This window comes from Scheffersomyces xylosifermentans (genome assembly GCF_036884685.1).
Source record: "Scheffersomyces xylosifermentans strain CBS 12540 chromosome Unknown RJT20scaffold_1, whole genome shotgun sequence".
NCBI classification, from domain to species: domain Eukaryota; kingdom Fungi; phylum Ascomycota; class Pichiomycetes; order Serinales; family Debaryomycetaceae; genus Scheffersomyces; species Scheffersomyces xylosifermentans.
In genome coordinates this window covers 1,266,939-1,294,240 of record NW_027042939.1, presented here as the reverse complement: position 1 = coordinate 1,294,240, position 27,302 = coordinate 1,266,939, and the positions used below count along the sequence as shown (strand labels likewise).

Here is a 27,302-nt window from a genome sequence, read left to right as displayed (position 1 = left end):
AGTAAGGACGATTCTGATTTGGGTCTTTTGGTGCATTACAGAAATCAATTAGATATAGAAGATAAGAAATCGAAGATATTTCCCAAGAATTATACCATTTACAGCGATTTGGAAGATGGCAGATCTCATTTATTGGATATCTATTCTCCAGAAGATATTGAATTCCACCAGGCATTGAAAATCAGAACTCAGATGTGTTGGAGATACCCTAACGCTACAATTAGTACCAGACTTTTGAACAGTTCTATCTTCTTCGGTTCAGCAAATATCTTCTCTATTTTTGAGGACAATGAAGACAAATTCACGGAATCATATTTCAAGAGTCGCTCTGTAACTAAAGTCGTCAGAGACTTGGGAAGAAGATCTTGGAGGCATTCCAAGAACAAAGAATCCATTGCATTTTTGGTTTTGCCCAATCAAGCCACATTTTTCAGAAGCAACAACTTGCCTGTGTTGATGGAAGCGAACCGTTACTTCATGAAAATACAAGCAGAGTCCAAAGCCCAGTCTGCCCAGTCGCAACCCAAGGAAAAACCATTGGCCAATGTCGGTATTGACTCATTGATAGGGCCTCAAACAGTACTTGGAGAGAAAACCAATGTGAAGAGAAGTGTTGTCGGTTCCAATTGCAAAATTGGAAAAAGAGTCAAATTGACTGGTTGTCTTATTTTAAACAATGTGACTATCGATGACGACGTTCAATTAGAAAACTGCATCATTGGTAATGATGTACTTATTCATGGAAAGTCTAAGTTGACCAACTGTAATGTAGAATCCACTAACGAGATAGCCAGAGGTACACAGACTAAAGGAGAAACATTGTTGCGTTTCACTTTGGAGGGTTTGGTTGAAGGAGACGAGTCTGCTATTGAGACCCTGGAAGATGAATACAGTGATGACGATTCTGAGACAGACTACGATGAATTTGAAGACGAATTTACAGGAAACGATGATGGTTTGTTTGCGTATTAAATAGTATTTTTAGAGTACCTACCGCAATACGAATGTAATATTGTAAATAGAATTAAGTGTAATCAGGCCCAGGGTTAGTTTCTACTTCTTGTACTTACAGAGTATCCGTTATTATGACTCTTTAACAGTCCAAATTTCAAAACTAATTATATACCATTATATAAAATATATATCTATATACCGTGACCGATGACCAGAAAATGTAGAAGATGGCGCTCTTGCACATGTCTCTAAAGGATTTACGATGAACTAAAGAATGCGATGAATGAGATCTAAAAGATCAAATGGCATGAAAAATATCAGAAGCCAGACTTGTGGGATTGTTCTTCTTCTTTTTCGTCACTTGTGAGTCGTCTTGGATGTTCTTCTTTCTTTCTACTCTCTCTTCTGCATCTCTCTCAGCAGATTCTTCACTGTCTCCATCAGAAGAGGAGTCTTCCAGTGATTGTGACTGTTGTTGCAATTTACGCACTAAAAGCGGATCGAGTCTTCTCGAAAGCTTGAAATTTGACCGTTGTTTATGCTGCACAGACATTGGGGGAACGCTGGGCCTGAAATGATGCAAAGGTTTGAGGTCCAGCAGCAATGAAAACTCATAGTCTAGTGGAATTTGGAAAACATTTTCCAGTTCGGAGCTTACTTTGTCAACATTGACCTCTGAAGTCGTGCTCTGGGTATTTTGAGTACTAGCATTATGCATATTGGAGATCTCTGCCTTTCTGGTTAACGCCCAGTTTTCTATGTCCCCGTCATTAGTTATGACTTCCAAAAGGTCGTCAAGACATTGTAAGTATCCCTTGTGATGCAAAAGTGAGTTTGAATTATGAGTAAGACGGTATAACGCAGCTACCGATCTAGCAGCATTGGCAAACTCAACTTTGTGGTTACTAGCTGTGGTATTGCCAGATATGGACGAGTTGTATAAGGCTGCAACCGATTTGGCAGCGTTTTTGAATTCGGTAGTGAGATCTTGGCTCAACTCGTCTATAGAACCTTGGTTCACCGGCTTCGTGGGTGGAAGGTTGGACGATAAATTAGACAAGTCCATGAACGGCTATATGAATTTTTTGATTACTCAAATGAGGTTTCTAGGGCGGTTAAATGGTTGCCTTGATTTCGTATAATGAATGTGTGACAAGTGTGTAAAAGAAAGTTATCAATGGTAAGATTCAACTGTTGAAACCAAATAGGTATTTTATGACTTGTATTCCTGGTTGTTAATGCTAAGCTTATGTTGTATGTCAGTAAAACGTTAGGAAGATGATCGAATTTTTTTGTATGAGAGAGGAAGGGTTTGAGTCACGTGAGTTTCAATTGGTTACGGGAGGAAGTATGTTGTAAATTGGTGGGGTTATTGGATGTTGTGGTGGATATGGATATGGTTCTAAAAATATGGATTTAGGGGTTTTAACAGTTATGAATGAAGAGTCATAAAAGTGAAGAATATAGAATATATAACAGCGAGAAGGTGTTCAACTGGAAGTGGAACGAACTCAATTTACTTTCTCTCTTTCTCTCTCTCTCTACTCTACTCTGTGTCTATTACTGAACGCATACCAATAAAAGAATGAGAGTGTGTGACGTAAAAAAAAGAATGCGACAGAATGAATTTGTCTGTGTGTCTCACACTGTCACTCTCTCTGTCTCTTCGCTGTCCGAAATGACAGAAATGACATGCGACAATACAACGAGACACCACTAAAAGAAACCTGACACCAATTGCATATTTACCCATTCAACGGTACGACGGTTCTTTTTTCAAGAATATGCCTCTAACAAAGTATATTCACAATCGAAGTGGCTTCTCGATGGTATATTTTATTTCTATAAAAACTTACGAAACAAGAATTGGCCAAAAGACCAAGCAATTTTCGATATGCTAGAAACGATATTGTGGGTTTATATTTATTGCTGCAGAATTTTGTGTACTGCGGTTTTGACAGATTCCCACCGAATTGGGGCAGGAGGATAAATGTCAAATGTCACTGATTGGTACGGATTGGCGAAAGCAAGGAAAAGTCCTTGGGTTGTAAGCCAGGAACGGAAGAGAACAAGGAAGTGAACACGGAAACTAACACGGAAATGAATATGCACTAAAAATTGGGTAAAATACAAATAGAGTTGAGTACCAATAATTCTACCATAAGTCTTATCCTTATTGTCACATTAATATATGGTCCTTGGTAGGGAACAACGACAGTAAGTCCATATTCCATAGAGAATACTAACAAAAACTGAGAGAAATGCGCAGTATAAAGGAACGAGAGTCGATTTAATATTTTGGACAAGCTTTCCAATTGTCATCTTTATAACAGATACACACATCAGAATAGTAAAATATCATATACCACACGAGTATAACTACACCATAATAACATCTGCTCAAGATCAATTCCTTTTTCCTCCTCCTCTCCTCCTCTCTCCAATACATTAACATTATCATACTCTTCTGTCCCATATTCTACCACCTCCACCACCTCTGCTAACAATACTGTTGCAATCTCGTGCCTGCACACAACCATCTCACTCTCTCCATCTAAATATTCTGGTTAGGTGTTAACATTAACATGATAGAATAATGACAGAGTATACTAGCATAACTTACACACCATGATCCAGTCCACATTGATATACCGGTATGACGGTAAGTAAACAAGACAATTCGTTGAATTTCAGCTTTTTTCTGGAACGAAAGGCTTACTAACACCTCTAGCTCTCCCCTTATGTGGTTCTGTTGATGACAACAACGATCCAGCATTAGTGGATCAGAAGAAGAAATGTAAAATTCTTATCTCGAGAATCACGCCAAACTCGGAGCCACAAGCAACCATTGAATCAGGAGAGTACAATATTCACTATTTGATAGCCAGCTCCATCATATACATCTGCATTTGCGAGAAATCGTATCCCAGAAAGCTTGCGTTCTCCTATTTACAAGAGATATCGCATGAATTTCAGAATTCCCATGGTACAGAGGCCTTGGGAAGCACCGCTAGACCATTTGGATTTAGCTCTTTTGACAACTTCTTAAGCAAGACCAAGAAGATATACCAGGATCAGAGAGCACAATCCAATTTGGACAAGTTGAACAATGATTTAGCAGATGTCAAGAAAGTGATGACGAAAAACATCGAAGACTTATTATACAGAGGGGATTCCTTGGACAAAATGAGTGACTTGTCCCTGAGTTTGAAGAGTGATTCGCTCAAATATAGACGTAGAGCACAAAGAATCAACTTGGAAGCCTTAATCAGACAGTACATTCCGGTTGTGGGTGTGAGTTTAATTTTTCTCTTCTTGATTTGGTACATGTTCTTGAGAAGATAGGTGTGATGTAATTAGCGGCGAAGTAAGATAAGGCTAGGAGTAAGAGTTAGGAACCGCCAAGTAATTCCAACACCTGTATGTATCCAAGTGTAAGGTACCATTCTTAGTCTTTAATGTATATTCTATAGATAATTAAAGGTCGATAATTGAACTATATCTACCTGTAAGGATTCAATAAATCTGTTTTAAATCTAATCTTTTATGATAGGGTCCCACAAATAGTCAAGAAGGACCTTAAGTAGTAATACATGTAATACATACTATAATAGACTTCACTGTCGCATTTTCTTGACGTAAATAAATTCTGCGACACATTCTGATATCAGATAAAACATTAGTTCCACAACCTTTAATTGTTATACAAGATCATTGTTTTATTACTACCAATTGACGGCGTCTTCTACTTATGAAAGACGTACATCCAAAGAACCCAGAAAATAGCGACCAGCATGAAACCATCAAATTCAATACGTCGTTCATATCTCCTTCAAAACTAGTCTCAGGACCAAGTATATCACCAGCAAAGTTTCCAAGTGTACCCACCACAGCAGTGAACTTAGAGAATGCTGGTAGCATAAACGCTGCAGATTTACTACCTTCACAAAGCAGCCATACTAGTAGTACCGAGGTTCCGGACTCAAGTCATTTGCGTGTAGCAAATAATCATAGTTCGGGACGCTTTTCTCTAGCAAGTGAGAATAGCTATGTTCCATCAATTGCTGGATTGACGAGTGAGGACGAGGAAGACGATAGGGAAGACAACAATATAGAAACGAGTCATAATGAGGAAGAGGACCTTCAAAGTATACTTAACGGCTTAATACGACATGAAAATCACTTCAATGGCCAGATATCACATCGTAACCTGTTGTCTCTGCCTAGGCAAGAGATTTCATTCTTAGATTTGAATATCTTTCCTAATTCTGAAACTGTTCAAAATGGAGAGGAGTATTACAACAAATATATACGAATTCTGAAAGACGAAGATGAAGCTGCTTTCGTTGAAAAATTGAAACACTTCTTTATACTTTCGAGCGCTGGAAAACCTGTATTTTCAATGCATGGAGCAGATGATATCATTATGGGTTATATGGGTATAATAACTACGATAGTTTCGACTTTCGAAGAGAACATGAAGGAAGAAATAAAATCAATTACTGTCGGAGATAGAATAAAGATTGTGGCCATTAACAAGAATCCCCTAATTTTGGTTGCAGTGTCACAAATCAGTTACGAAATGATGTCATTTACTCATAATGAATCTGTTGAAGAGGAACTACACCCCCGTCCAAACTCTCTTGAGGACCATGATAGCGATAGTGACGATCTTATATTGATCAACCAATTGAATACTTTGTACAACTATTTACTTTCAATACTCTCCAAACCTACTATTGAAAAGAATTTCCACAATAGAATGAATTATGATCTTCGAAGGGTGTTGACCCCATTGGATTTCCATAATTTTGAGGCTTTGTGCCTCAAATTGACTTATGGATTACCATTACTCAAAGAGGGAGAGAAAATAAGCGATACCAGCAGTTTTGATTTTTACATTGGAGAGCTTCTAGACTCCTCTATCCAAAGTGTGAAAATCAGAAATACCACAAGGAATCGTTTAAACAACATATTCCTCTCATGTAAGCGAATCAAAGTTAAGGAAGATGATTTAGACCTGGAGGTAAACAGTGATTCTGTATCATTTTTCAGTAAGGCAGAGGATCAAGAACGGTATCTCGGCGAAGATTTGCTTTTCTCATTTTTGACTACTTCATCTAACAGAATCCTAAGCTTTATGAAACCGCGAAACCATACATTATCCAATGAAGACTTGAAGATTTTGTTCTCTATGATATCTTCAGCTGAGATGCAATCAGGAGACAGTGAGTTTACAGAGGATCTTTGGATCCCGCTTTGCATGCCAAACTTTAATCCGAATGGTTTCCTTTATGTGTTCGTTAGAAAGTTCGATCTTTCCGAATATGTTGAACCTCGTCCTACAGTGAGCCAACCGCTATCAATCATATTGATAAGTAGTAATAAGAATACATTTTTCAAAATGAGAGAGATTTCACGTTATATTATAACGAAGATAGTCAAGGGAGAGAATTCGCGGAACAACCCTTTGAGCAGAGAGCTTTTGGAATCAACGAAGTTATCTATATTGAACGATATACGAGTTCCTGCTATAAAGCATTTTATATACAAATTGAAATGCCTGAATCAGTTCATCATGAATGACATGGTGTACTATAATAACGACCGAAGCATGAATACTTTACTTCAATTGGTTTATTTCTACTCGATTTTGCATAATAGTAAGGCCACCAAGATAAAAAGCAAACTTAAGGCAACATATAACCATGAGACTGGCCTTGTCCGTCAAATAAATTCGTCCCGACTGGAGAGCAAAAAGTTGACATACACAAGATGGAATGGAGCAGGGACTTCAGTAACAGGCTTTATGCTCTCTGATGATGTATATGAATTTTATTGCTTAAGCAATGAAGAAATTGGATCAAAAGATCTCATTGCAAATAGTTTGAAGATCATACAGTGGTGCGAGAAGTATCGCAAAAGACTATTCTTGGGGGAAGGTGTGACATTTTAGATTGAAGAATCCTTAATAGAGACTTTACACCTTCAGTTAATGTTATAATAAAAACTTTTATTGGTAAATTATATATACAATTGTAGATCTTCTTTGTAGTGAATTCGATTCAACTCTGGAAATTACTTGAGAATAGCAGTCTCGGCAGCCTTGAATGCTTCTGAAAGCTTGTCGTTATAGCTCTTGCACAATTTCTCGAACTCAGCCAAGAGCTTCGTCTCAGCATCGGTACCTTTTTGGCCCTTTAATTGCTTTGTAAACTTATTTCTTACATCTGCTCTTACAGCTGACAATGAATTGTTCTTAGTTGATCCGTGCTTGTACTTCTCAAAGAGGTCCTTTAAATGTTTAGCGTTCTCCTTCTTCGTCTCAGTAGTAATTGGTGGTAAAGGCACCTTCAATGTGAATTTATTGGTAGGGTCGATTTGAGCATTCATATTCAACCCCGAACCGAGAACAGTATTTATGACATGTTTGGCATTTTCCGGATCAAACAAGGTTATAATGAAGTTCCTACCTTTGACAGAGGTCTGTGCAACGGAGGTGAACTCGACTTCTCCGTCGTGAGTACTCACGGTGAGGTTGTCGAAGATCTTAGGGTTTGATTTTCCTAATTTGGTCTCACTAGCGGCCTTATTGAACTTTTCAATTATTGATTGAAACTTGGCAGTTGCGTCATCAAAATCTATAGTAGGAGCTTCTTCTACTATTTCTTCCTCGCTAGCGACTTCTTTGGCTGACTTCTTAGAAGTCTTTGTCTTCTTCTTCGCCAATTGAATGCTCGAGCAAGTGAATGAACGGCATGTTTGTAATTGGTAATTTTTACCGAAAGAAACTGTGTTTTTTGCAATTAACGGTCTCAAAAGAGAACCGCTTCTCAATAAGGTACTTCTGAACATAGTAAATATGGCTATTTCATAAACACTTACTCTTGTCAATGACTATAGTTTTTGGTGTACCAGTGAAAAATCGTCGATTTCGTGGAGTAGAAAGGTGCAAATTTAGGTGCAGTGCTGTGGATTAGGCGGTAATTGGGGGTGACGATCGCTCCATGATTTGGTTATAATGGTGGTGTAGAAGAGATAGAAGGTTAAGCTTAAAGGTACAATAGATGTATTATTATAGGTATATATTTATGTCCTGTTTAAATATACCTTGGAAATGTCAATATACAGCAATCTCTACTTCATGTTGCTATTGTATCTATATTTTGCATGCATATTCTTCTCTTTTTGAATGTTAATACACATACAAGCTATTGTCTTGTGACTACTGGTTGTTCGCAGTGTATACTTCTATAAAAATGCAAAATAGGAATACCCAGTGGTGGAATGTCTAGTCTTCTTCTTCTTTTTCTTCTTCCTTTTCTTCCTTTTCTTCTTCTTTTTCTTCTTCTTCTTCCTTCAAATCTTTCTCTAAATCCTGAATAAGCTGTAAACATGAATTGGCTTCTCTACCAACTTCTCCTCCCTCCTTAATTAAACCCTGCAAACTTCTCACAACTGGTCTTTGGAACACATCAACAAACACTTTCCTACGAGTTTCCAAATCCTCAGCGGTAATAGTATCTAAATCTGAAAGGTGGAATTTTCCATCATCAACTTCCTTGGTAGAGGTGTTACTACTGCCATTTTTGGCATCCGTACCGTTCTTATGTTTGGGCATCTCATTAGTGAAAAGTTTCAACGGAGCGTATGCTTGTGATGTTGTGGCTGGTATCAAATACTTATATGACTGTGGATGAACAGAAGCAACCTTTTCTGGATCTATTTCAGAATTCTTATTTATGTCAACTTTTGGTGGAAATAAACCTGCTGACAAGAATTGCCTGAGAACAGCCAAGTGGCCTATACGAGCTTTCTTAGCTGAACCTCCAATGGAGGTCGTGGTAATGGCTAAAGAAACTGATTTCTTGTCTTGTGTTAATGACCATGCCATTAACGTGAAATATGCCTTCAACGTCTTAATAAAATATGTCTTACACAAGGACTGTGGTGATTGTTCAACCAAGACTAGTAAGAACTTGGAAGAGTTATTTCTGATCTCTGGTTGAAGATGGGTCATAGCTGAGTGCATGAATAAGGCTATTGATCTCATATGCAATTCTAAAACACCAGGCTGCTTCTTAGCACATGCTGTAAGGAGGGAGACCAAACTGGTCCTTACTTTTTGAGATTGGTCGAGAATCAACGGTATCACCAGCGTGAGGATTTGTTTGTATAAAGATGGATTTGATGGGAGATGCTGCTCGATATAGTCCAAGACTTCTTTTCTTGTTGAAGACGAATGATGCTTAGTTAATGACAAATGATGAGATAAGTCGATTTCTTCTCTCTTTTCGTCTGAGGAGGAAGATGTTTTCTGTCTCTTGGCTATAGACTGGTTGGGTAATGAGATGGTCTTCGCAGTAAACGAAGTATCGGTATGATTATCTGGTTTGGCGGCAGTCTTACCGACCTTAAGCTTGGGCTTTACAAAATCCTTTTGCTTTTGGGCCTTTTTACGTTTCGATCCCATTGTTATTAGTACTTTTCTCTTCTAACTAACCTAATTTTCAGCCTAAACCACCGTCTCTAACCATCTATAAATCACTTACCGATGCTCTTCGTGAAATATTTCTCCAGACTGAGCGCATCGAGGCCTGCGCGTGAGTGAGCCGCATGGTCGTAAACGGCAAACACGTTAGCGAAGTATCACTAGACACTATAGAGAGGAAATAAAAGGCATCTGTTTGTAAATACTAGAGATAAGAGTAATTGAAATATAGAATTAGAAAAGTGGTAAAAGTATATAATATCGACTAAGAATTATTGCTATATTGTTTTTGGAAGAAAATCTGAAATTGCTTGTTTAATATCTGTATAGACAATTCATTGTTTATACTTCAAGTGAACCCAATTTTGGTGTAGAATCAAAGAAGTTCTACAGTTTGCCACCAAAGTAAAGAAGAAGAAGAAGAAGAAGAAGAAGAAAACCTTCTTTGTTATCTGGAAAGTCATTATCTGTCTGGGAGATTCGGGAATATAATCCAACCGCCAACTCAAATAGACAAAATTTTGATCTAGTGAAACTAAAGAATCATTGATTCGTATTCCTCTCTGAAGTCCAACGAGACTAAACAAGTGATACGAATTATACTGATCATAGCAAGCAAGGAACCATAAACTACCAGGAAATTAACTGTTTATGGATTGAATTTAGAATCATTCTTGTGGATCAATCTACTATCACTCTTAGTACATGTTACACAATATCAATCACTTTTACCATTATAAACATCAATAAAAAATGGCATACAAGCGATATTCCAACGAAGGCAAGGAATTTGATGGTAGCTTTTTCCAGTCACTTTCACTAGAGGACACTACTGGCTTTGCTACAGCTAACGGTTACAGTAGAACTTATCGTCAACAGACAGAAGACGATGAAGACTTAATGGACATCGACTATGAAATGATAGATAATCAGCAAACTTTACATGATTATCACACTGCACAATATACTCCTGAACCCGAAAGCCGTAATGCAATACCTGGAAACGCTGAGTCTTTAACACCAATAACAGAATTCGCCAAATTTTCGTCTACACCGTTGCATTCAACTCCCATTAGCGAGATCCGAGACAAGAATAATATTGAGGAAGAAATTCCCAGTAAGGATTCTCAAGGTGGAGAGCATGAAGATGAGTATAGTGAAGGTCATTCAAGCATAATGGCTTCGCTCCTTTCCCCAACAATATTAGGAGCTCGAATGGCTGTAGGCCACCAGAAATTGTTGCTTCCAGCACCGTCTACCGATGGTCATGACGTAAAAGAAGATATAGACCATGAATTCGATACCAGTGCATATCGAAATGATTCCACATCTTCCTTCTCAAATTTTGGAACTTATAGATCAGTTCCCAATACGGTGGATCGCTATCGGGGGACCACATTCCGCAATATAACGTCGTTTTCTTCTAATTCTGATCTAAACACTTTCCTTGCCCATACCAAAGATTCACAAGACGATACGGAAGAATATGTTTACAATCGTAACAGTGGAAACTATGATAGTTTTGGTGGCCATAATTCTCTATATGATAACTCTCTCAACCAATCCTACTTGTTTCGTCGGTCCATGAATGCTATAAATAACATAGATAACTCATCAGCATCATTATTTGGGAGAAATCCTCAAGATACGTCCACCGTTCAAATACACCATCATCATTACTATTATACTGGTAATGATGAAAACAAGCTGCAAATGCAGGTTACGCCCAGCCGGAATACGAATATTGAACATCTGCAACAACAATTGCAATTAGGTGCAGCTGAGTCCCCAAACCTTCCATCACCTTGGAGCTCAAATATCTCTCCAATTGCCAGAGTTCCTTATCTTTTATCATCATACTTGCAGCTCATGGTCAACTTGGTTGCATCCATATACACTATTTACGTCTTGTACTGTATTATTTCAGCCATTAGACGTGATATTGATGTCAAACTACTCGTGCAGTCTTCCAATATAAGGTCAGAAATAGAGTACTGCAAAAGGTCATATGAGGAAAATAATTGTGGCCCTGAGACAAGAGTCCCTGCTTTGGAAGGGTTATGCATTAATTTGCAAAAATGTATCAACCAAGAACAAACCCTTGGTGGAGGTAATACGTCACTGATAAGTGCAGAAACAATAGGAATGCTTATTAACTCATTGGTGGAGCCCCTTGGGTTAAAATTCTTCTTGGTCTTGTTCGGGTCTATTGTTTTATTATTTGGATGCAACTTTACATTTGGTTATATCAGGGCAAAAACGTATTACGGCTGGAACAGTGAGGAATACGAAGTTGCAAAAAAGAACACGACTGCGGGTACCACTGCTCAATAGAATGTCTTGTCTCTTTTCGGTTTCATTTCGTAATATGCTTCCTTTTTCCAGCCGCATGGTCTAGGAGTAATTACATTCCCTATATAAATAAATAGACAATAAATACTTATCTTACTGGTGGACATACATTAAACGCATACGCATGTCAGAAATCCTTACGCCTCAAATATATTGATTAGCCGAAGGAACAAATACGGAATTGTAGCCATTTTTCCGCCCTGACAAAATATTTTGATTTTGGCAGAAAGTAGCCAGTACTTGGAAATTTCTGTGGTAGGCATATGATATGGGTGATTCTCACAAGATGCGTTTTTCGGATAAATTGCCAAGCGAAAGAATGAGGTCTCCCTTCCAGACGGGGTCTAAAACAAGCCGAGGAACGGCCAACTCCGAAATACTCTGGAGTTCGTAATTAGAAGAACTTCGGCCGAGAGAGAACAGCAACTACTAATAATAGTCAGCAAAAATGGTGGGTGGAGAACTAATGCTAAAGAACATCTTAAATTCCTTCTAAAGCTTGGTCATCAGGCCACATGATTGGACGAGAAGTTTGTTGAGTTTGAGTAATATTCTTTTAATGAGCTGATGGAATGTGCGCCCTCTTATTGCATGGTTTCCGCGTCGTCTCCAAAAGAAGATTTGTATTTCAAAAGGACAGATGGTGCTTATGAAGCTTAAATTAGTCCCTCGGGTATAGGTAGTGAAGGTTTCAGCTCCTATCTATGACCTTCTACCATAGATACCCCTGCTTCGGCAATTCCTGTACTTTATAGTATCATCTACCTTTTAGATCTGTAGGAAGTCTAATATAGCAAACTTGGACCGGCTGTAACTGTTCGCACCGGCTGTAAGCATCTACGCCCCATCCCATCGGTTGTAAGTTTTGTGGTTTAAATCCAGGCATTGTAACAGCCTTCTCCATCGCTAGTACTTACAGCCATACAGAACAAATTTCAGACATGAAAATAAGGATTAACTCCACTCCTGGAGATTACCTGTTTTGTATCCTGCATTTCCCCGTCTATCATAACTCCATTTCTGTGTTTATTACTACGAATTGGCCGAGTAGCCCATGTCACCTATGCACATATATAAATACTAAGTCCCCAGAAAATTTCAAAAATTCTGCATTGATTGCATTTCTTACACTACATTTATTCCTCTAACCTATTCTTTCTGTTAAAGATCAGGTTATTCCAGTAAATTTTACCGTCCATTTGGCCCAGCTCTACTATCGTAACGGCTGTATATTTTCGTCGTCTCATTTTACGGACGGACAATCCAGCATTTAGCCGTGCTTCGCACATAAAATTTTGTTTCCGCCCCTCCATTCTCCTGGGCCTAACAATATAATACAGCTGCAAATAGTTGCTGTAGACGTCTACTAGTTACAAAATGGGTATTTTCGGCACTTCGAAGAAAGAAGAGTCCGAGCTAAGGGAAGCTGCTCAATTGAATAAAAATGACAAGGAGAGAAGATACTCCCTCTCATCAGGTACTGGCTCGTCGGCTTACTTAACGGCCGAAGAGGACTTATCCAGCCAGGATGAGACACAGTCAGAAATTTCTTCTCCTCGACCCTTCACTTCGGAGGGGCCTGGGAGTATCGCAGGTACAATTCCGGTGCATGCAGATGATGATGATACCATCAAAGAGTCTGGAGACGTCTCATCTAAGCTTACGCACAAAGACAACGAGTCCTCTATTGAGGGCCCTGCTAGTCCAAAAGCCCATGCCAACTACGATTCTCATGATGATGTCGAGGAATACAGTCCCAAAATTCGCCCCTATGTAGACGAAGGTGAAGAGGAAGGTGAAGAGGAAGATGATGATGAAGAAGAGGAAAACAGATTAAATAGAGAATACACTCTTGAGCGGTTGGCATCTCATAGGTCAATCGCTGAAATTGCCGAGGAAGAGCTTTCAAGACAATACTCAGAAGGGCAATTCAAGCAACACGCACCTGAAGAAAATATCGTATCAGTCAAAGACTTAACTTGGGATAGTGATACTGATCCTGCCAACCCGCAAAACTGGCCTCTCTGGAAGAAATGGGGAATTACCTTCACAGTAGCAATCATTTGTTTATGTTGTTCTTTGGGTTCTTCGTTATACACTGGTGGTGTCCCAGAATTAATGATCAGATTCGGAGCCTCTCAGGAGCTCTGTATCTCTGGTTTGACTTTCTACTTAATTGGTTTGGCTTTGGGTCCCGTTTTAACAGCCCCCTTGTCTGAGATCATTGGTCGTCGTTGGATTTATATCACATCTTTGCCCATTGCCATGTTGTTTATCATGGGAGTTGGATTGGCTCAAAATATCCACACCATTTTGGTCTTAAGATTTTTCTGTGGATACTTTTCTTCTCCTGCTTTATCTATCGCTGGTGGTACTATTGCAGACTTGTGGAGTGATAAGCCAGAGGAATTGTCTCAGAGTGTGGCTTTATTCTGTTTGGCTCCCTTTTTGGGCCCAGTTCTCGGTCCTATTATTGGTAACTTTGCTGGTCAGTACAAGGGCTGGAAGTGGGCTGCTGCTTGGGTCTTACTCATGTTCTGTGGTGCCATTTATCCATTCATTTTGATAACACCAGAGACCTATAAACCAATTATCTTGAAGAATAGAGCCATCAAAAGAGGTATGAAAGTAGAAGCCGCCAAATTTAACTTAGCTTTTGTCAAGAGAATTATAATCTACGACTTGTTCCGCCCTGTCGAGATGTTATTCAAGGAGCAAATTGTTTCCTTTATGTCATTTTACATTGCTTTTGTCTTTGCCGTCTTGTTTGGTTTCTTTGAGGCATACCCTATTATATTCAGAGGAGTCTACCATATGCAACCAGGTGTTTCTGGATTACCATTCTTAGGTGTCGGTATTGGTTTAGTCGGTGGTGTTATTTTTTACATAATCATGGACAAAGTAAAGTATTTCCCCAAAAATGCAGATGGAACCAGAGGCAAGAGAGATGAGAACGGCAACTTTGTTTGGGATCCTCCAGAGAGAAAGCTTTTGTTTGGAAAGATCGGTGCTGTATGCTTGCCTATTTCATTATTTTGGTTAGGTTGGACTGGTAGAAATGATTCGGTCCATTGGATGGCTCCAGCTGCCGCCGGTGTCCCATTCGGATTTGGGTTGATTTTAGTATTTTTTTCTGTCATCCTTTACTTTTCTATGTCATTTCCACCCATGTCGGTTGCTTCAGCAGTTGCAGCTAATAATTTGTTACGTTATCTTCTCGCTTCCGTTTTCCCATTATTCACTGTTCAGATGTATGAAAGATTACACATCTCATGGGCAAGCACCTTGTTTGCATTTATTGCTCTTGCTATGGTTCCCGTTCCTTTTGTTTTCGCGTGGATAGGACCTAGAATGAGAGCCAATTCTCCATACGGATACGCTGCATACTTCAAGAAAATAGCTGCTGAAAAAGCCGCTGCAGCCGCTGCCGCAGCCGGTGCTGCTCCTCAAGCCAGCGCTCCAGTTGAAACAGGAAAGGAGCATATTGATGATCTGTCTGGAGAGGATACTGACCAGAGCAACGAAAAGGCTGCTGCAACTCAACCGCTGGAAACGGCCACTACAGCTGTTCAGACAGAACAACCGGATGTTGTTGCCAACAAAGTATAGATACCTAAAACCTTATTTATCTGTTACTCCGAGTTTATGGAGACATCTAATATAATACATTCATAGAATAAATTTAATGAATATAGCTGTAGACAGCAAAGAAACTATCAATATCGATTTTAATCATGACTGAGAACGTAACACATGGCTCAATAGGTCTCTTTTCAAAAAAGAAGCTCAAATCATTTTTCTCCATGTCCAACTTCCCTCTAGCTAACTAACCACCTCCAGCTAACTTATCACCTCCAACAATCAATATCACATTGTTTGGTCAATATTCCACATCTAGAGAGAATATTTGCAGCTAAAAATTTAGCACCTCACTCTCACTCTCACACTTTGCAGCCATCATATACAATCATATACAAATCAATCATACAGTTAACCAATTCGAGACACTCCTCCATTCACGTGCGAATCTCACGCGAGATTAATACACATGATTAAATTCACATGACTACATACCTCAATTTCCGCGACTATCAAACATCAACGCACAGTTTAATTCTTTAAATGTTGTCTGTAAATTAATTGTATTGATGTCTTTCTTATATACTGCAGAGGCGTGGTGATAGTCATAGTCATAGTATTGGTAGAATATATCTATAACTAGGGTTTGCTTCTCGTAGAAAATCTCTGAAAATTAACGTCCACCAATCGAACCAGAGATACAGTGGGTTTCTTTTTTCTTTGAGTAATAGATGAAGAATGAACAATTCCAACAATTCTAATAACCAACAGAGAACAAACGGACCAGCAGGTGCCCGTCCTTCGGGACCGATTAATATCCATCCCAGTCAAGTTGGTCAATTGGTTCAATCTCTCAAGAATGAGGTCCAGCTTGGAAAAACCGCTACTGATGAAGCTGAACGTAAGCGCCATTTCAGTAGAGCAGAGGGCATTAGGCACCTCTTGTTGAACTTTCAAGCTCAGCAAAAAGCAAGACAGCAGCAACAACAGCAGCAGCAACAACAACAACAACAACAACAACAACCTAATCAGACTCAAGGTAGTCAATTAAGTCAAACTCAAGCAACACCACAGCAATCAAATCAAAATCAACAGCAGCAAATGCTTCAACAGCAACAGCGTCAACAAGCTCAAGCTCGTGCTAACACTGTAGCCCAACAGCAGAAACAAGCTCAGCAACAAGCTCAGCAGCAGGCTCAACAACAAGCTCAACAGCAGGCTCAACAGCAAGCTCAGCTTCAGCAGCAACTGCACCAGCAGCAAATTCAAGCAGTCCAAGCACAAGCACAAGCACTCGCTGCCGCCCAACAACAACAATCACAGCAAAATAATATGATGAATTCTATTCCCTCACAGATGCTGCAACAGACATCCAACCAGTCGCCAATGGCTCTCAACTTGGCCCAGCAGAGCAGGCAATCATCCAGCCATGCTACACCAGTGATGCAATCTCCAATGATAAATCAGCAACAAATGCGCCAATCCCCCATGTTACAACAAAAGCCGACACCTCAGCAAATGCGACAATCACCTGTAGTTCCCCAACAACTGCCTCCTAACAATAGTCAGTTCAGCCATCCACAGCAACAACAACAGCAACAGCAATTGCGTCCTGCTTCTGCAGCTTCAACCTCTTCTCTGGCTTCTGGTACCGCTGGACAAACTATGCCTGCCAACATGGTTACGTTAGAGCGTTTTAACCAAGTCAAAGCGCGTTTGGCTGAATATCAACGTCGAATCCAGCTTTTAGAGCAAAGAAAAGGAGGGAACTTGACAGCAGAACAATTGGCTGCGTTGCAGACTGAACTCGCTGAGAACAAAAGCAAATTTCAACAGTACCAGAAAGTAGGTTTGTTAATGAGAAACCTGTTAATCCAACAAGCAAAGGCGGGAGGTGCAGCCGGAGCTGTGGGTACTACCGCGCAGTCTAATGTCCAGCAACAGCAGCAATTGCAACAGCAAAGGTTACAGCAGCAGAATGCTAATGCAATGGCTTCGCCTGTTGTCCCTAAAATTCAGATGCAATTGCAACAGCAACAAACCCAGCAACAAGCTCCGCAACAAGCTCTGCAACAAGCTCTGCTGCAAGTTCAACAACAACAAGCCACAAGACCTCCTCCTCAAACTATGCTTCAGCAAAGAGCTAATCAACAACAAATAACTATTCAACAACAGCAGCAGTTACACCAACAACAGCAGCAACAGGCTCAACAGAAACAACAGCTTCAACAGCAGCTTCTTCAGCAGCAGCAGATTCAACAAACACAAAGAGGTCCTACTCCACAGACCCTTAATCAGCAGCAGCAAGTTCCACAGTCTCAAAGAGGTCCTGCGCTTTCCCAACCTACTCCACAGGCGCACAATCAGCATCAACTACAGCAGCTGAACCAACAACAACAACAACTCCAGCAACAACAACAACAACAACAACAACAACAGCAGCAGCAGCAGCTGAACCAACAACAACAGCAACAGCATCCACAGCAACAACAACAACAACAACAACAACAACAACAACAACAGCGCATTCCCAGTAGACAAGCATCGGCCACACCACAACTGCATCCGACTAGTGGTAGGCAATCATCTATAGCAGCAACAAATCAGCCACAACAACGGATTCCTAGCGTTCCTACTACGAAGCCAACACCAGTAACTCAAACAACTCAAGGATCGCCGGCTTCTACAGGTCCCACGATGGCCGTACCTATTCCAGGAAAGTCAGTGTCTCCTCTGGCTAGTGCTACGGGGGCCAAGTCGTCTCCCAAGAGCGCTCCGACTCCACTGAAGCTGCTGCAAGCTTTACGTGGAAATGGGCCCCCGCCAATTAATTTGACTGGTATCACCAAGCCTAGTGTTCCATCTATTCCGATCTCAACCTCAATCAACGTAAAACCTCCAACTGCCGTCACTTTGAAAGCAATTGGAGATAGCAGACCGACTTTAACCGGGGGTGAGGCTAACAGTTTCAGTATTTTATTGAACACCCCAGCTATTACCAAATTGCCCACGTTTGAATTGTCTACCGGAGGAAGCAGTAGTGGTTTGCCCGAGACTGGCGGAAGAGTGCTAAACAAGAGGAAATTGACAGAGTTGATCAGCACAACTGGTGTGGATGAAGGTGACGGTAGAACTAATATTGACGGAAATGTTGAAGAAATATTGCTTGACTTGGCTGACGAATTCATCAACTCTGTCACAAGCTTTGCGTGTCGTTTGGCCAAACATAGAAAAGTGGACGCCATTGATGCTAAAGACGTACAATTACATTTGGAGAAGAACTGGAATATCAGAATTCCAGGCTACGCTATGGACGAGATCAGATCTACCAGAAAACTCCAGCCTTCTACTTCTTATAATCAGAAGGTTCAAGGAGTAGAAATTTCACGTTCTGTAAATGGTGACATAAATGGGTAGTAAATTATATACGGTGAACATTCAAAAATGTATAGAAAATATATGACAGACAGATTAAGGAAAGAAGTATTCTATGATGTGCTCTTTAAATGCTATTGATTGAAATCATGATGTCTCTAAATGCAAATGATATATTTTGGAAGTTCTGTTATTTAGAAGTATATAGTAATGTTATTTTTCACCTTCAGACTTGTCCTTATGTAACTTCCTGATGCCCTTGGCCCATGACTTAACATCCTTCTCGTATTCTCCTGCCACTACCCCCTTTAAGAAACCATCCGTGTCTTCCAATAAATCCCATGGTGACTTACGCATATTGTCGTCCTTGATGAGACACGAATCGATGAAACTACATAATAATGCATCATATGGCTCTTTGGTAACCGGATTGATCTTTCCTATCAAAGTAGGAGGAGTTTCATTCACTATTCTTTGAAGTAAGTCCAAGATACCTTCTGGGCCTCCATGATCAGAAGAGGAGTTGTCCCCATCATCGTCGCTCCAGACGGGTACACCCTTAGCTAATTCAAGCAACATCAAACCCATGGACCAAATATCGGATTTGACACCATAATTTAAGCCTTGAATACGTTCGGGAGACATGTACGTCGATGTTCCAACGAAAGTGTCAGCCATGGCAAGAGAATTGGTCAACTCTCGAGACACACCAAAGTCACATAATTTGAACTCGCCCTTATGTGTCATAAGAACGTTACTTGGCTTTATATCTCTGTGTATAATTTTATGTGTCGTGTACAAATATGACAACCCACTCAAAATAGCATATGCTAACTTTTTGAGAACTGGAAGAGGAAATTGCTTGTTTTGGCACAATGGGAGGATCTTATCAAGCGAACCACAGTTGCAGTACTCCATGCAGATGACAATGGTGTTGTTGGTGTTAAGAAAAGCCCCATAAAACTCAATGATATACGGGGACTGACATTCATGCAAAATACGCAATTCACGAATAATTTGGGTCTGAATAACTGTCTTCAGATCTATATGGATAATTTTTTTAGCCATAATCTTCTGAGTAGGAACATGTAGAATCTTAGAGACCGTCCCTGAATTACCTGAACCCAAATTCTTTAACGTCACAAGATCTGCATTATTCAATTGGAATGAAGATGTCGTAGCTATTGGCAGAGAAGAGTCAGCTGAACTAGTGAAGCTTATCGGATTCTGTAGGGAAATTTGAGCAGACTCTGCATCCTGGCCAACTTTCGTAGTGCTGGCTGGGTATGGCGGGTCTAAAGGAGACGAAGCAGACGATTTTGTAGGTGAGATGGATGATATAACTGTTTGACGTTTGCGATTAAGAGGCGTCACTGTATGTTTGAGAGCTGCTGTCAGGAGCTCCAAATTCAGAATTTGATCCATTATCAATGCGGTTGCCGCCGTCAGATCTGGATCTATATTTCTATTACTGCTGTTGACGTTAACGGGGCTGTTATTATAAGAATCTACATGACGGTTGTAGCTTGCGGTCTGGTTTAGAATATATGAAGGCAGGAGTGGCAGTTGAATTTTTTGAGATCTATTCGGTACTTGAGGATGCAGTTGTTGGCTGAGATTTAAAAGAGGTGCTGGACGCACATTCAATCTTCTTTGTCGTAGAGAAGAACTTTCAAATGATATATCCTCTTTATCCAATGTGTACCTATTGTCGTATTTATTTTCGTTAACTGGTGATGCTTCAAGCAGCAACTTCTTGAAATTTTTACGTTTGAGGGTTTTTGTCTGAAGAATGCCAGCATCGGGGTCAGCGAGAAGACCCCTGGAAGGACTACTGAATGTAGGAGTCAGAGGGATCGGTGGAAGATCCTTATCCTTCGATGAGGAAAGTGAAGACAGTGACGAGTTGTTATGCTGCATCATGTTGACTATATGTATAAATAATACTTTCTTGGTGAATTGTTGTGGTAGTTAACGTTGTGAGATTGAACTGTGCTGTGACTGTAAATGACTTCGACGCGTTCTATCGGTATAAACGTGCACGACTGCTAGGTATCAACGTATGCTTAATGCTATGGTCTATATGTTGTAGGATATTAGCGTCTCTTCACGAGTTCAAATCTAATTCAGTGTAGGAACCGCAAAGTGAATTGCTAACAATGTCTATGGCTGAAAGGAGTGCTAACCAAGTACTAAAACGAGCTGCAAAGGCTTTAATAGATCTAGAGCGCTTGTCGTCTCACTACTAGCTGTATGAGATTTCCAATTGACTACTGTTTAGTCGTAAATTTTGATATTTTTCTCTACAACTATTGTCTTTGTTATCGTTACCTAGTATAGGTCTGGTGCCGTCAAGTGGACAAGTAATGGTGATATATCGTTGGCAAAGGCGGCCCAACAAACACAGTTTATGATGCAAATCTGAGCTTTCTTTGCTATGCTAGATTGTCACTTCCCACACCAAAACAATTTCTTGCCAAGATGAAATGATGGCTGCCAACAGGTTGCCAACTGGTTGTTTGAGGTCGATTTCGAGTTGTGTCTGTTTCAATCATTGGATGTCGCAGATTTTGCGTCGTCTCGTGCGACATAGACATATTGGGGTAGGTTATTTCGGGGAGGGGTGGCAGAGGGGTGCGTAGATTAACAGGATAGAAAGATAGGGAGTTGGTTGTGAAAACCGATAAAATATGAGTGTGTGACCCGTGACACAGATAGAGCGGATTTGGCTCCGTCCAAGACAGTGGTAGTAATAGGAAAGGTTAAGCGGAGACATGTTAAGTGTAAGCAAATATTAAGGTCGCTTGCGCTCTTACTAAGTTGCCTGTACGCTCAGGCCTTCTTGGTAGGTAGGTTGCATTTTTTTGGAGGATATAGGAGCAATGTTTACATTAGGCTGCTTGATCGGTGAAAAGGGCTCGTGTTTTGTACTTCTCTCGCCGCCGATAAAAATTGCAAATTGCAATATTGCGTCGGCACAAATTAACAACCTAAATCTTCGAAATGATCTACCAAGATTAAAAGTTTTTGTGATATTGCACTGTCCTTTTGTTTTATTTTATTTTATTTTTTTTGGATAACTCCTGGTGGCTAAGCGAAGTAGAGAGAAGTAAAAAGTGCATGTGTCTCTTGATGCTGATGGCAAACCGATGACATTCCCCTTATGACGTCAATAAATTTTCATTTGGCGATATCGTGTATACTTACACTTTTAGTTTGCTGTACTGCAGGACTATTGTTAATGCTGATGATTTACAATAGGCTACATTGTGACATCACCCCAATGTCTTCTTGGTGTGTGAGTTACGCTACCAATTCAACCAGCCACATCCGCTGGTGGTCCAGTGAACGGCAGAACATGTATTATGGATGTTACATTAAATATCCATTGGCTTGTGCCCGATTGGAATTAAGTCTGATGCGTTTCAAAAATAATTCCGTTCAGCCTAGCAATAGAAAATCTGTTTTGAAAAAATTACAACAGCCGTCTGATGAATGCAAATGAGGAGTATTCTCTTATCCGTAGATATGAATTATCTCCATGTTTTTGCTACAGTTAATGAAGAATTCCATTACTATATACAATTAGTTATGGCAGCTGTAGCCTCGCTCTTGTAAATTCAGAATGTAATTTTACGAAATTTTCGGTAATTTGTAGAAATGAAAATTTACGAAAAAAGACGAAATTACAATAACTGAGAAAGTATGACTGGAATATGCTTCCAAATGGTTGAAGAAGAGCGTACGTTGTGCAATCATCTTTCTTAGTTTATTCGAAATCCTTTAATTTTTTTTTGTTATTAAAAGAACAAGAAATAGGTAATCGTAAACCCTCTAAATGAACCAATAAGAATTATAAAAACTCAATTTATATTTAAAAAATGTATCTATTGCGGGCCACATCAGCACTAATAACATATACATAGTTACATGTAAATGAAGAGACTAAAGTAGAGAAAAGAGTAAAACTAATAAATATGGTGATAAGGTTTTTGAAAGAGAGTATCACATTAGAGAAATTCTGCTATCTTCTTGTTCGTTGTCTACAATTCATTCTTAAAGACATAAATTGTAGGGTAAATTCATGGTTGTAGACCTCCAAGTATATCTAGCTCCTCTTGTTGATGACCAAAATTCTGTGACTTTTCATCTGATGAAAAGGGCTTATTGATGAGGATTTACTGTAGGGTAAGAATTCTGGAACTCGTCAAGAGTGTTTCTAGTCTGTTGAACTGGTGCATATTGTTTTGGCAGTTGTTGCGTATTGATATTCATTGCCTGGGCCTGTTGTTGCTGTACTTGCGCCTGAACAATGGCTTGATTAAATGCTTGTTGTTGAGCTACTGCTTGGTTGTACTGGGCTTGTGAGTATTGTTGCGGAGCAAGATGTTGAGTCATCGAGATTGGAGGATACTGAGAAACAGCAGACGCTCCAGCTGAAAGCATTGCAATAGCTGCCTGCTGATCTGAAGCCATCATTCCCATTTGCTGTGGTACAAGATTGGAATTTGGCAAGGAACCCATCATAGATGAATTGTGGTCCAGACCGCCATTGCTTACTGAAAGACGAATGTCCAAATCCGAATTTCCAACTCCACCTAAATTTTGCGTTAATTTCTTCTTACGATTTCGACAATTAGCACAAACTTTGTGCTTGCCTATATCCAGAGCATCAAGCACCTTAGCACATCTATTGCAGTTACCCATCTTCTCCAAATTTGTTCGGCGGATCTTGTCATTTTCTCTGCACCGCTGGCAGACCTTGTAGCTTCCAGCTTTGGATCTCTCTTTGCCTTTACCATTAGCGGCCAATTTTTTATCTTCCCCAGTGATTATTGAAGCATCAAGTGGCCCTGAACAATGGACACATTTCCCTTGTGCTGCTCGATTTGCCTTTCTGGTTCTCAAATTCTGCCGGCAAGATGGGCATAAAACAAATTTTTGTTCATTTAATGGAATATCTGATCCACAACGTCGACAAGTGCCTTGTTTGTCTTTAGTTTTCTTCTGCCACCTCCTGGAACGCTGGCGCTGTAAATCACGACAATGTTGGCATAGCTTAAAAATCTTGGGTTCGGCTAAGAATTTAGTTTGCCCACTGACCTTTTCATTGCTTTGAGGGATAATAATCGGTTGATCAAACTCTTTCTTGCATCTGGAACAGAATGAGCGGAGCATTTGATCCGCCGCTTCTGTGTTGGTCGACGCTGTGGTGGGAGCAGCTACAGTATTTCCGGTCTCACTTTTAATAAGAGGACTTGTGTTGCTATCGGTGGAGCTGCTGTTCACAATTTGTTGTTGAATGTGCAACGGTGGAATTGGAGTTACTAGTCTCTTTTCGGAAAATTCGTTGTCATTACCGACGACATGCTCTCTATCGTCACCTAAGTCGTCAAACCTTACTTCAAGTGGATATTGTTGTGTATGGGATTGTTGTGGAGTTTGTGATATAGGTTGTACGTGGTGGTGATTGAGTGGAGAATTATACCCCTGGTTCGCCGAGTGCAGTTGAAGGGAAACTTGCTGGAGATGATGAGTCGTAGGATGCATCTGGTAGGAATGATGCAACGGCATGTGAACCTGTGGTTGAGTATGCTGTTGCTGTTGTTGTTGCTGTTGCAGAAGCTGCTGGGAATTTTGTTGGTATCGTTGATCAGAGTTCTGGAGCAACGCCTGGGCCGTAGCTATAGCAGGGTTGGCAGGATTGGACAAGTCAAAATCACCCGTATCCCCCAGTAGCTTGTGCTGGTTGCTTGAGCTGATGAGACGTGGTTGCGTCGGTACAGAAGCGGCTGTCTGAAGATGAGCGATATGGCTCTGTTGTTGTTGATGTGGGTGTGGATGTTGATGTTGATGTTGCTGCTGCTGTTGTTGTTGTTGTATCGATGAGTTTAGTTGAGAGTCCAACAGGCTCTCGACTCCTAAAAAGTGTTGGTCCATCTTTATCAAATATGAAGCCTGTTGTGTGGTAAGTAATACAAGTGGCAGTTTATAAAAAGTTATATTCTGTCACCAACAATAAAAATTGTAATAATACACTGAAGTGAAAAGGATGTTCACTGGTTGCGTAATAATGAGTATGACTAGGCTCCGGTCGTTGTGTTAATCAGAAGTCGTATTACTGCTTTGATATACTCGTGATAACAGGTAAGGAAGCAAATAGTGTAATAGCAATCTAAAACAATATTAAGCGCAAAAATAATACTTTTCAATTATTTTCAATGCTATTTTCGCTGTATAGTACGGTTTGTTACCTCTGTGTATACTCTTATTATGAGTGTAGTGCTCCGTATGTTGCCGAATATAATCCAAGTCCGGTTTCACTTTTTCTTCTAAAGTTTCACTGACAACGATATCCCCTGTATTAATACCCTTGAGCAACAGTCAGCCGGTGCCTTTAGGCAAATTAAACGTGAGCTTGTCTGGACTCCTGGCGTTGTACTACGAGGTAAAACTGAGTTTGTTGTCGCAGTAGTTGTCTTTAGGAAGGATAGCAAGAATATAGAAACAATTCTAGCAGTCCTTGATTCTCAAATATATTGCCACCTGTTTATTAAGATTATGGACAATAGTTGCTGTAGCAGTATAGCTATGTGAATACCAATACAAAAGATGTTAACTAGTTTGTATTCGGCCCCAGGCTGAGTGTAATCTTTTTCTCAGTTAGCGACGAAGCCGGTGTTTGTAGCCTTGCTCTGTGCGAGACGTGGGCCGGTCTCTTCTATTCAAAAGACTTAGCGCGTCGAATGAGAATAATACCGTAGTCGATATGTATCAGCAGGAACGTCTAACAGGTTGCAAGATCCTTATCTTTATTATTTGTCTCCGTTGAGATGAATCTGCCTGAGATCTTTCCTATTTGCAGATACTTTTGAGAAGTCTCAATGGTAGGAATCTTTTTTTTTTGAGATCGGCAAAATTGTAGGCTGAGGACTACTGCGGATGTAGTGGCAAGACTCGGGGTATGGCTAAGGAGTAGTATAGGGAAGCTCGCTTGAAGAAAAGGGAAAGATGTAGGTATAATATAAGGACGTCTGGGATTGCGAACAATTAATTTAAGTCTTAAGCTGCTGCAATAGGGTGGAAGTGCTGCTTGTCCTGCTTCTGTGCTGCTGCGCTCTGGTACCTTTGAGCCTTATCGTCTAACGGATGGTTATGAGGCAAGGAATAAAAATATTTTTTTATGTATTCTAACGTACACCGATCGCCAGGAGAAAGTCTATCTCTGAATGACAGGCTGCGGAGGTGAAGACACAACTGAAGAGATGGGGAATGATGGACGTATCTGGCTTTGCTCCAGGAAGAAACAGTGATTGGTGACTTATCTGGGAAGCAACGTTCAGCAAGCTATACTCGGTCAAATGTTCCGCGTAATGTTCCGTGGGCAATACTATTTGTCCCGCAAGTGAAATGAGGTTGTGCAGTATACCACGATCTTGAATAACAGGCCAGATTTGTATTTCAGTAGTCAATTTCTTACGATAAAGCTATAAAAAGGGAAATAGAAGATTTTGAGCAGAAGAAAACTTATTTAAATAATTCACAGAGTTTACCATAATATTTATATTACGTATTTTTTAGGCTTGTCTGTTGCTCCGTACCATTAATGCTTGCCATTTCTATTGCTACTATGGGATTCTGTGCACCTCGAAGTGAAAGAAAATGATAGATTCGGCAGGCGCACGACTTTCTGGGTTTTCGTTTGAAAAAAGTAACCATACTGTATATCCCTCGGATATTCTTTTAAACTCTTATATTTAAGAAGGATTTTCATCTGGTCTCTTAATGCCAGATTCTGAAAGACCTTTTGCTTCAAAGACTTCAAACTTCAAGCAAAGTTCACTTTCTCTAGTGGGAGTGTGATTCCTGAACATAGGGGTTACCGTTGTATTTTTTATATTATTTTTTGATTTTAACCGATTTTTAAATCCTGCATAACATGTTCGAAAAATAAAGTTATCATAACGTCATTTCATGTTGCTCCGGTTTTATAAAGAAAATGCCAGCGGGAAGACTAAGAAACATTCTCAGTTATACTAAATGTCGTAGAAGTCTCACGACTTTGCTGTAGACGATTTGGGACTAACTATTTTCCGAAATTACTACTTTTACTTAGATAAAATCTCATTCACGTATGGGGTTAACTTTCACCTCACTGATATCATTATCGAGCCTCCTGCTTTAAATAAAGGTTCTCTTTAATGTATACCCCTGTTGATCGTGAATCTATAACTTTATGAAAAGATCAGTTTTTGTAAAATTTGGCATTTTTTATTGTAGTTACACATACTATTTATCCATGGAAAAATAACTTCAGAATGCATCGAAATCAACAAGAATGTTTGTTAATCCTAATAGGGAAGTGTATATTGCTCTCGATCAATTGGGCTTATCACCTCACATACACAAATTTGTTTAGCTGATCATTACATAAGTACAAAAGATGTAGATGTCTAGGCTGGCAGAGTCTCTATTTCTTTCTGCAGCCGCATTACTGAACCGGTCTAGCTTTCGTCGAAACGGATCTTGGGTCCCACTTAGCAGCTGCACA

At 39.9% G+C, this 27,302-nt stretch overlaps 11 protein-coding genes across 11 annotated transcripts; 6 read left to right on the top strand and 5 right to left on the bottom strand. All coding sequences in view use genetic code 12, as the record gives it.

Annotated features, from left to right (window-relative positions):
• Positions 1-1,252: 1,252 nt before the first annotated feature.
• Positions 1,253-2,020, bottom strand: RJT20DRAFT_132129 (uncharacterized protein; the record flags this gene model as incomplete). The annotated part of the gene is made up of 1 exon (XM_064918111.1): positions 1,253-2,020. The coding sequence occupies one exon, from the start codon at positions 2,018-2,020 to the stop codon at positions 1,253-1,255; it is 768 nt and encodes a 255-aa protein (XP_064777022.1).
• Positions 2,021-3,240: 1,220 nt separating this feature from the next.
• Positions 3,241-4,528, top strand: SEC22 (SNAP receptor). The gene is made up of 2 exons (XM_064916132.1): positions 3,241-3,616; positions 3,686-4,528. Exons 1-2 carry the CDS (start codon positions 3,583-3,585, stop codon positions 4,297-4,299), a joined length of 648 nt encoding a protein of 215 aa, XP_064777021.1. The 5' UTR covers positions 3,241-3,582; the 3' UTR covers positions 4,300-4,528.
• Positions 4,529-4,660: 132 nt separating this feature from the next.
• Positions 4,661-6,974, top strand: RJT20DRAFT_124094 (uncharacterized protein). The gene has a single exon (XM_064916131.1). The coding sequence runs from the start codon at positions 4,706-4,708 to the stop codon at positions 6,908-6,910; it is 2,205 nt and encodes a 734-aa protein (XP_064777020.1). The 5' UTR covers positions 4,661-4,705; the 3' UTR covers positions 6,911-6,974.
• RJT20DRAFT_124093 (uncharacterized protein) lies at positions 6,970-8,016 on the bottom strand. The gene has a single exon (XM_064916130.1). The coding sequence runs from the start codon at positions 7,807-7,809 to the stop codon at positions 7,033-7,035; it is 777 nt and encodes a 258-aa protein (XP_064777019.1). The 5' UTR covers positions 7,810-8,016; the 3' UTR covers positions 6,970-7,032.
• RJT20DRAFT_124092 (uncharacterized protein) lies at positions 8,017-9,476 on the bottom strand. The gene has a single exon (XM_064916129.1). It carries the CDS (start codon positions 9,425-9,427, stop codon positions 8,246-8,248), a length of 1,182 nt encoding a protein of 393 aa, XP_064777018.1. The 5' UTR covers positions 9,428-9,476; the 3' UTR covers positions 8,017-8,245.
• Positions 9,477-10,198: 722 nt separating this feature from the next.
• Positions 10,199-11,779, top strand: RJT20DRAFT_132124 (uncharacterized protein; the record flags this gene model as incomplete). The annotated part of the gene is made up of 1 exon (XM_064918110.1): positions 10,199-11,779. The coding sequence occupies one exon, from the start codon at positions 10,199-10,201 to the stop codon at positions 11,777-11,779; it is 1,581 nt and encodes a 526-aa protein (XP_064777017.1).
• Positions 11,780-12,926: 1,147 nt separating this feature from the next.
• Positions 12,927-15,521, top strand: TPO4 (Tpo4p). Its single transcript, XM_064916128.1, has one exon. It carries the CDS (start codon positions 13,175-13,177, stop codon positions 15,404-15,406), a length of 2,232 nt encoding a protein of 743 aa, XP_064777016.1. The 5' UTR covers positions 12,927-13,174; the 3' UTR covers positions 15,407-15,521.
• Positions 15,522-15,928: 407 nt separating this feature from the next.
• Positions 15,929-18,866, top strand: RJT20DRAFT_10855 (uncharacterized protein). Its single transcript, XM_064915744.1, has one exon. It carries the CDS (start codon positions 16,115-16,117, stop codon positions 18,791-18,793), a length of 2,679 nt encoding a protein of 892 aa, XP_064777015.1. The 5' UTR covers positions 15,929-16,114; the 3' UTR covers positions 18,794-18,866.
• Position 18,867: 1 nt separating this feature from the next.
• On the bottom strand, positions 18,868-21,017 carry HST7 (mitogen-activated protein kinase kinase). Its single transcript, XM_064915746.1, has one exon. The coding sequence runs from the start codon at positions 20,672-20,674 to the stop codon at positions 18,965-18,967; it is 1,710 nt and encodes a 569-aa protein (XP_064777014.1). The 5' UTR covers positions 20,675-21,017; the 3' UTR covers positions 18,868-18,964.
• Positions 21,018-21,799: 782 nt separating this feature from the next.
• On the top strand, positions 21,800-22,271 carry RJT20DRAFT_124086 (uncharacterized protein). The gene has a single exon (XM_064916127.1). It carries the CDS (start codon positions 21,915-21,917, stop codon positions 22,254-22,256), a length of 342 nt encoding a protein of 113 aa, XP_064777013.1. The 5' UTR covers positions 21,800-21,914; the 3' UTR covers positions 22,257-22,271.
• Positions 22,272-22,598: 327 nt separating this feature from the next.
• Positions 22,599-24,629, bottom strand: WOR3 (Wor3p). Its single transcript, XM_064916126.1, has one exon. It carries the CDS (start codon positions 24,323-24,325, stop codon positions 22,916-22,918), a length of 1,410 nt encoding a protein of 469 aa, XP_064777012.1. The 5' UTR covers positions 24,326-24,629; the 3' UTR covers positions 22,599-22,915.
• Between the last annotated feature and the right edge of the window lie 2,673 nt (positions 24,630-27,302).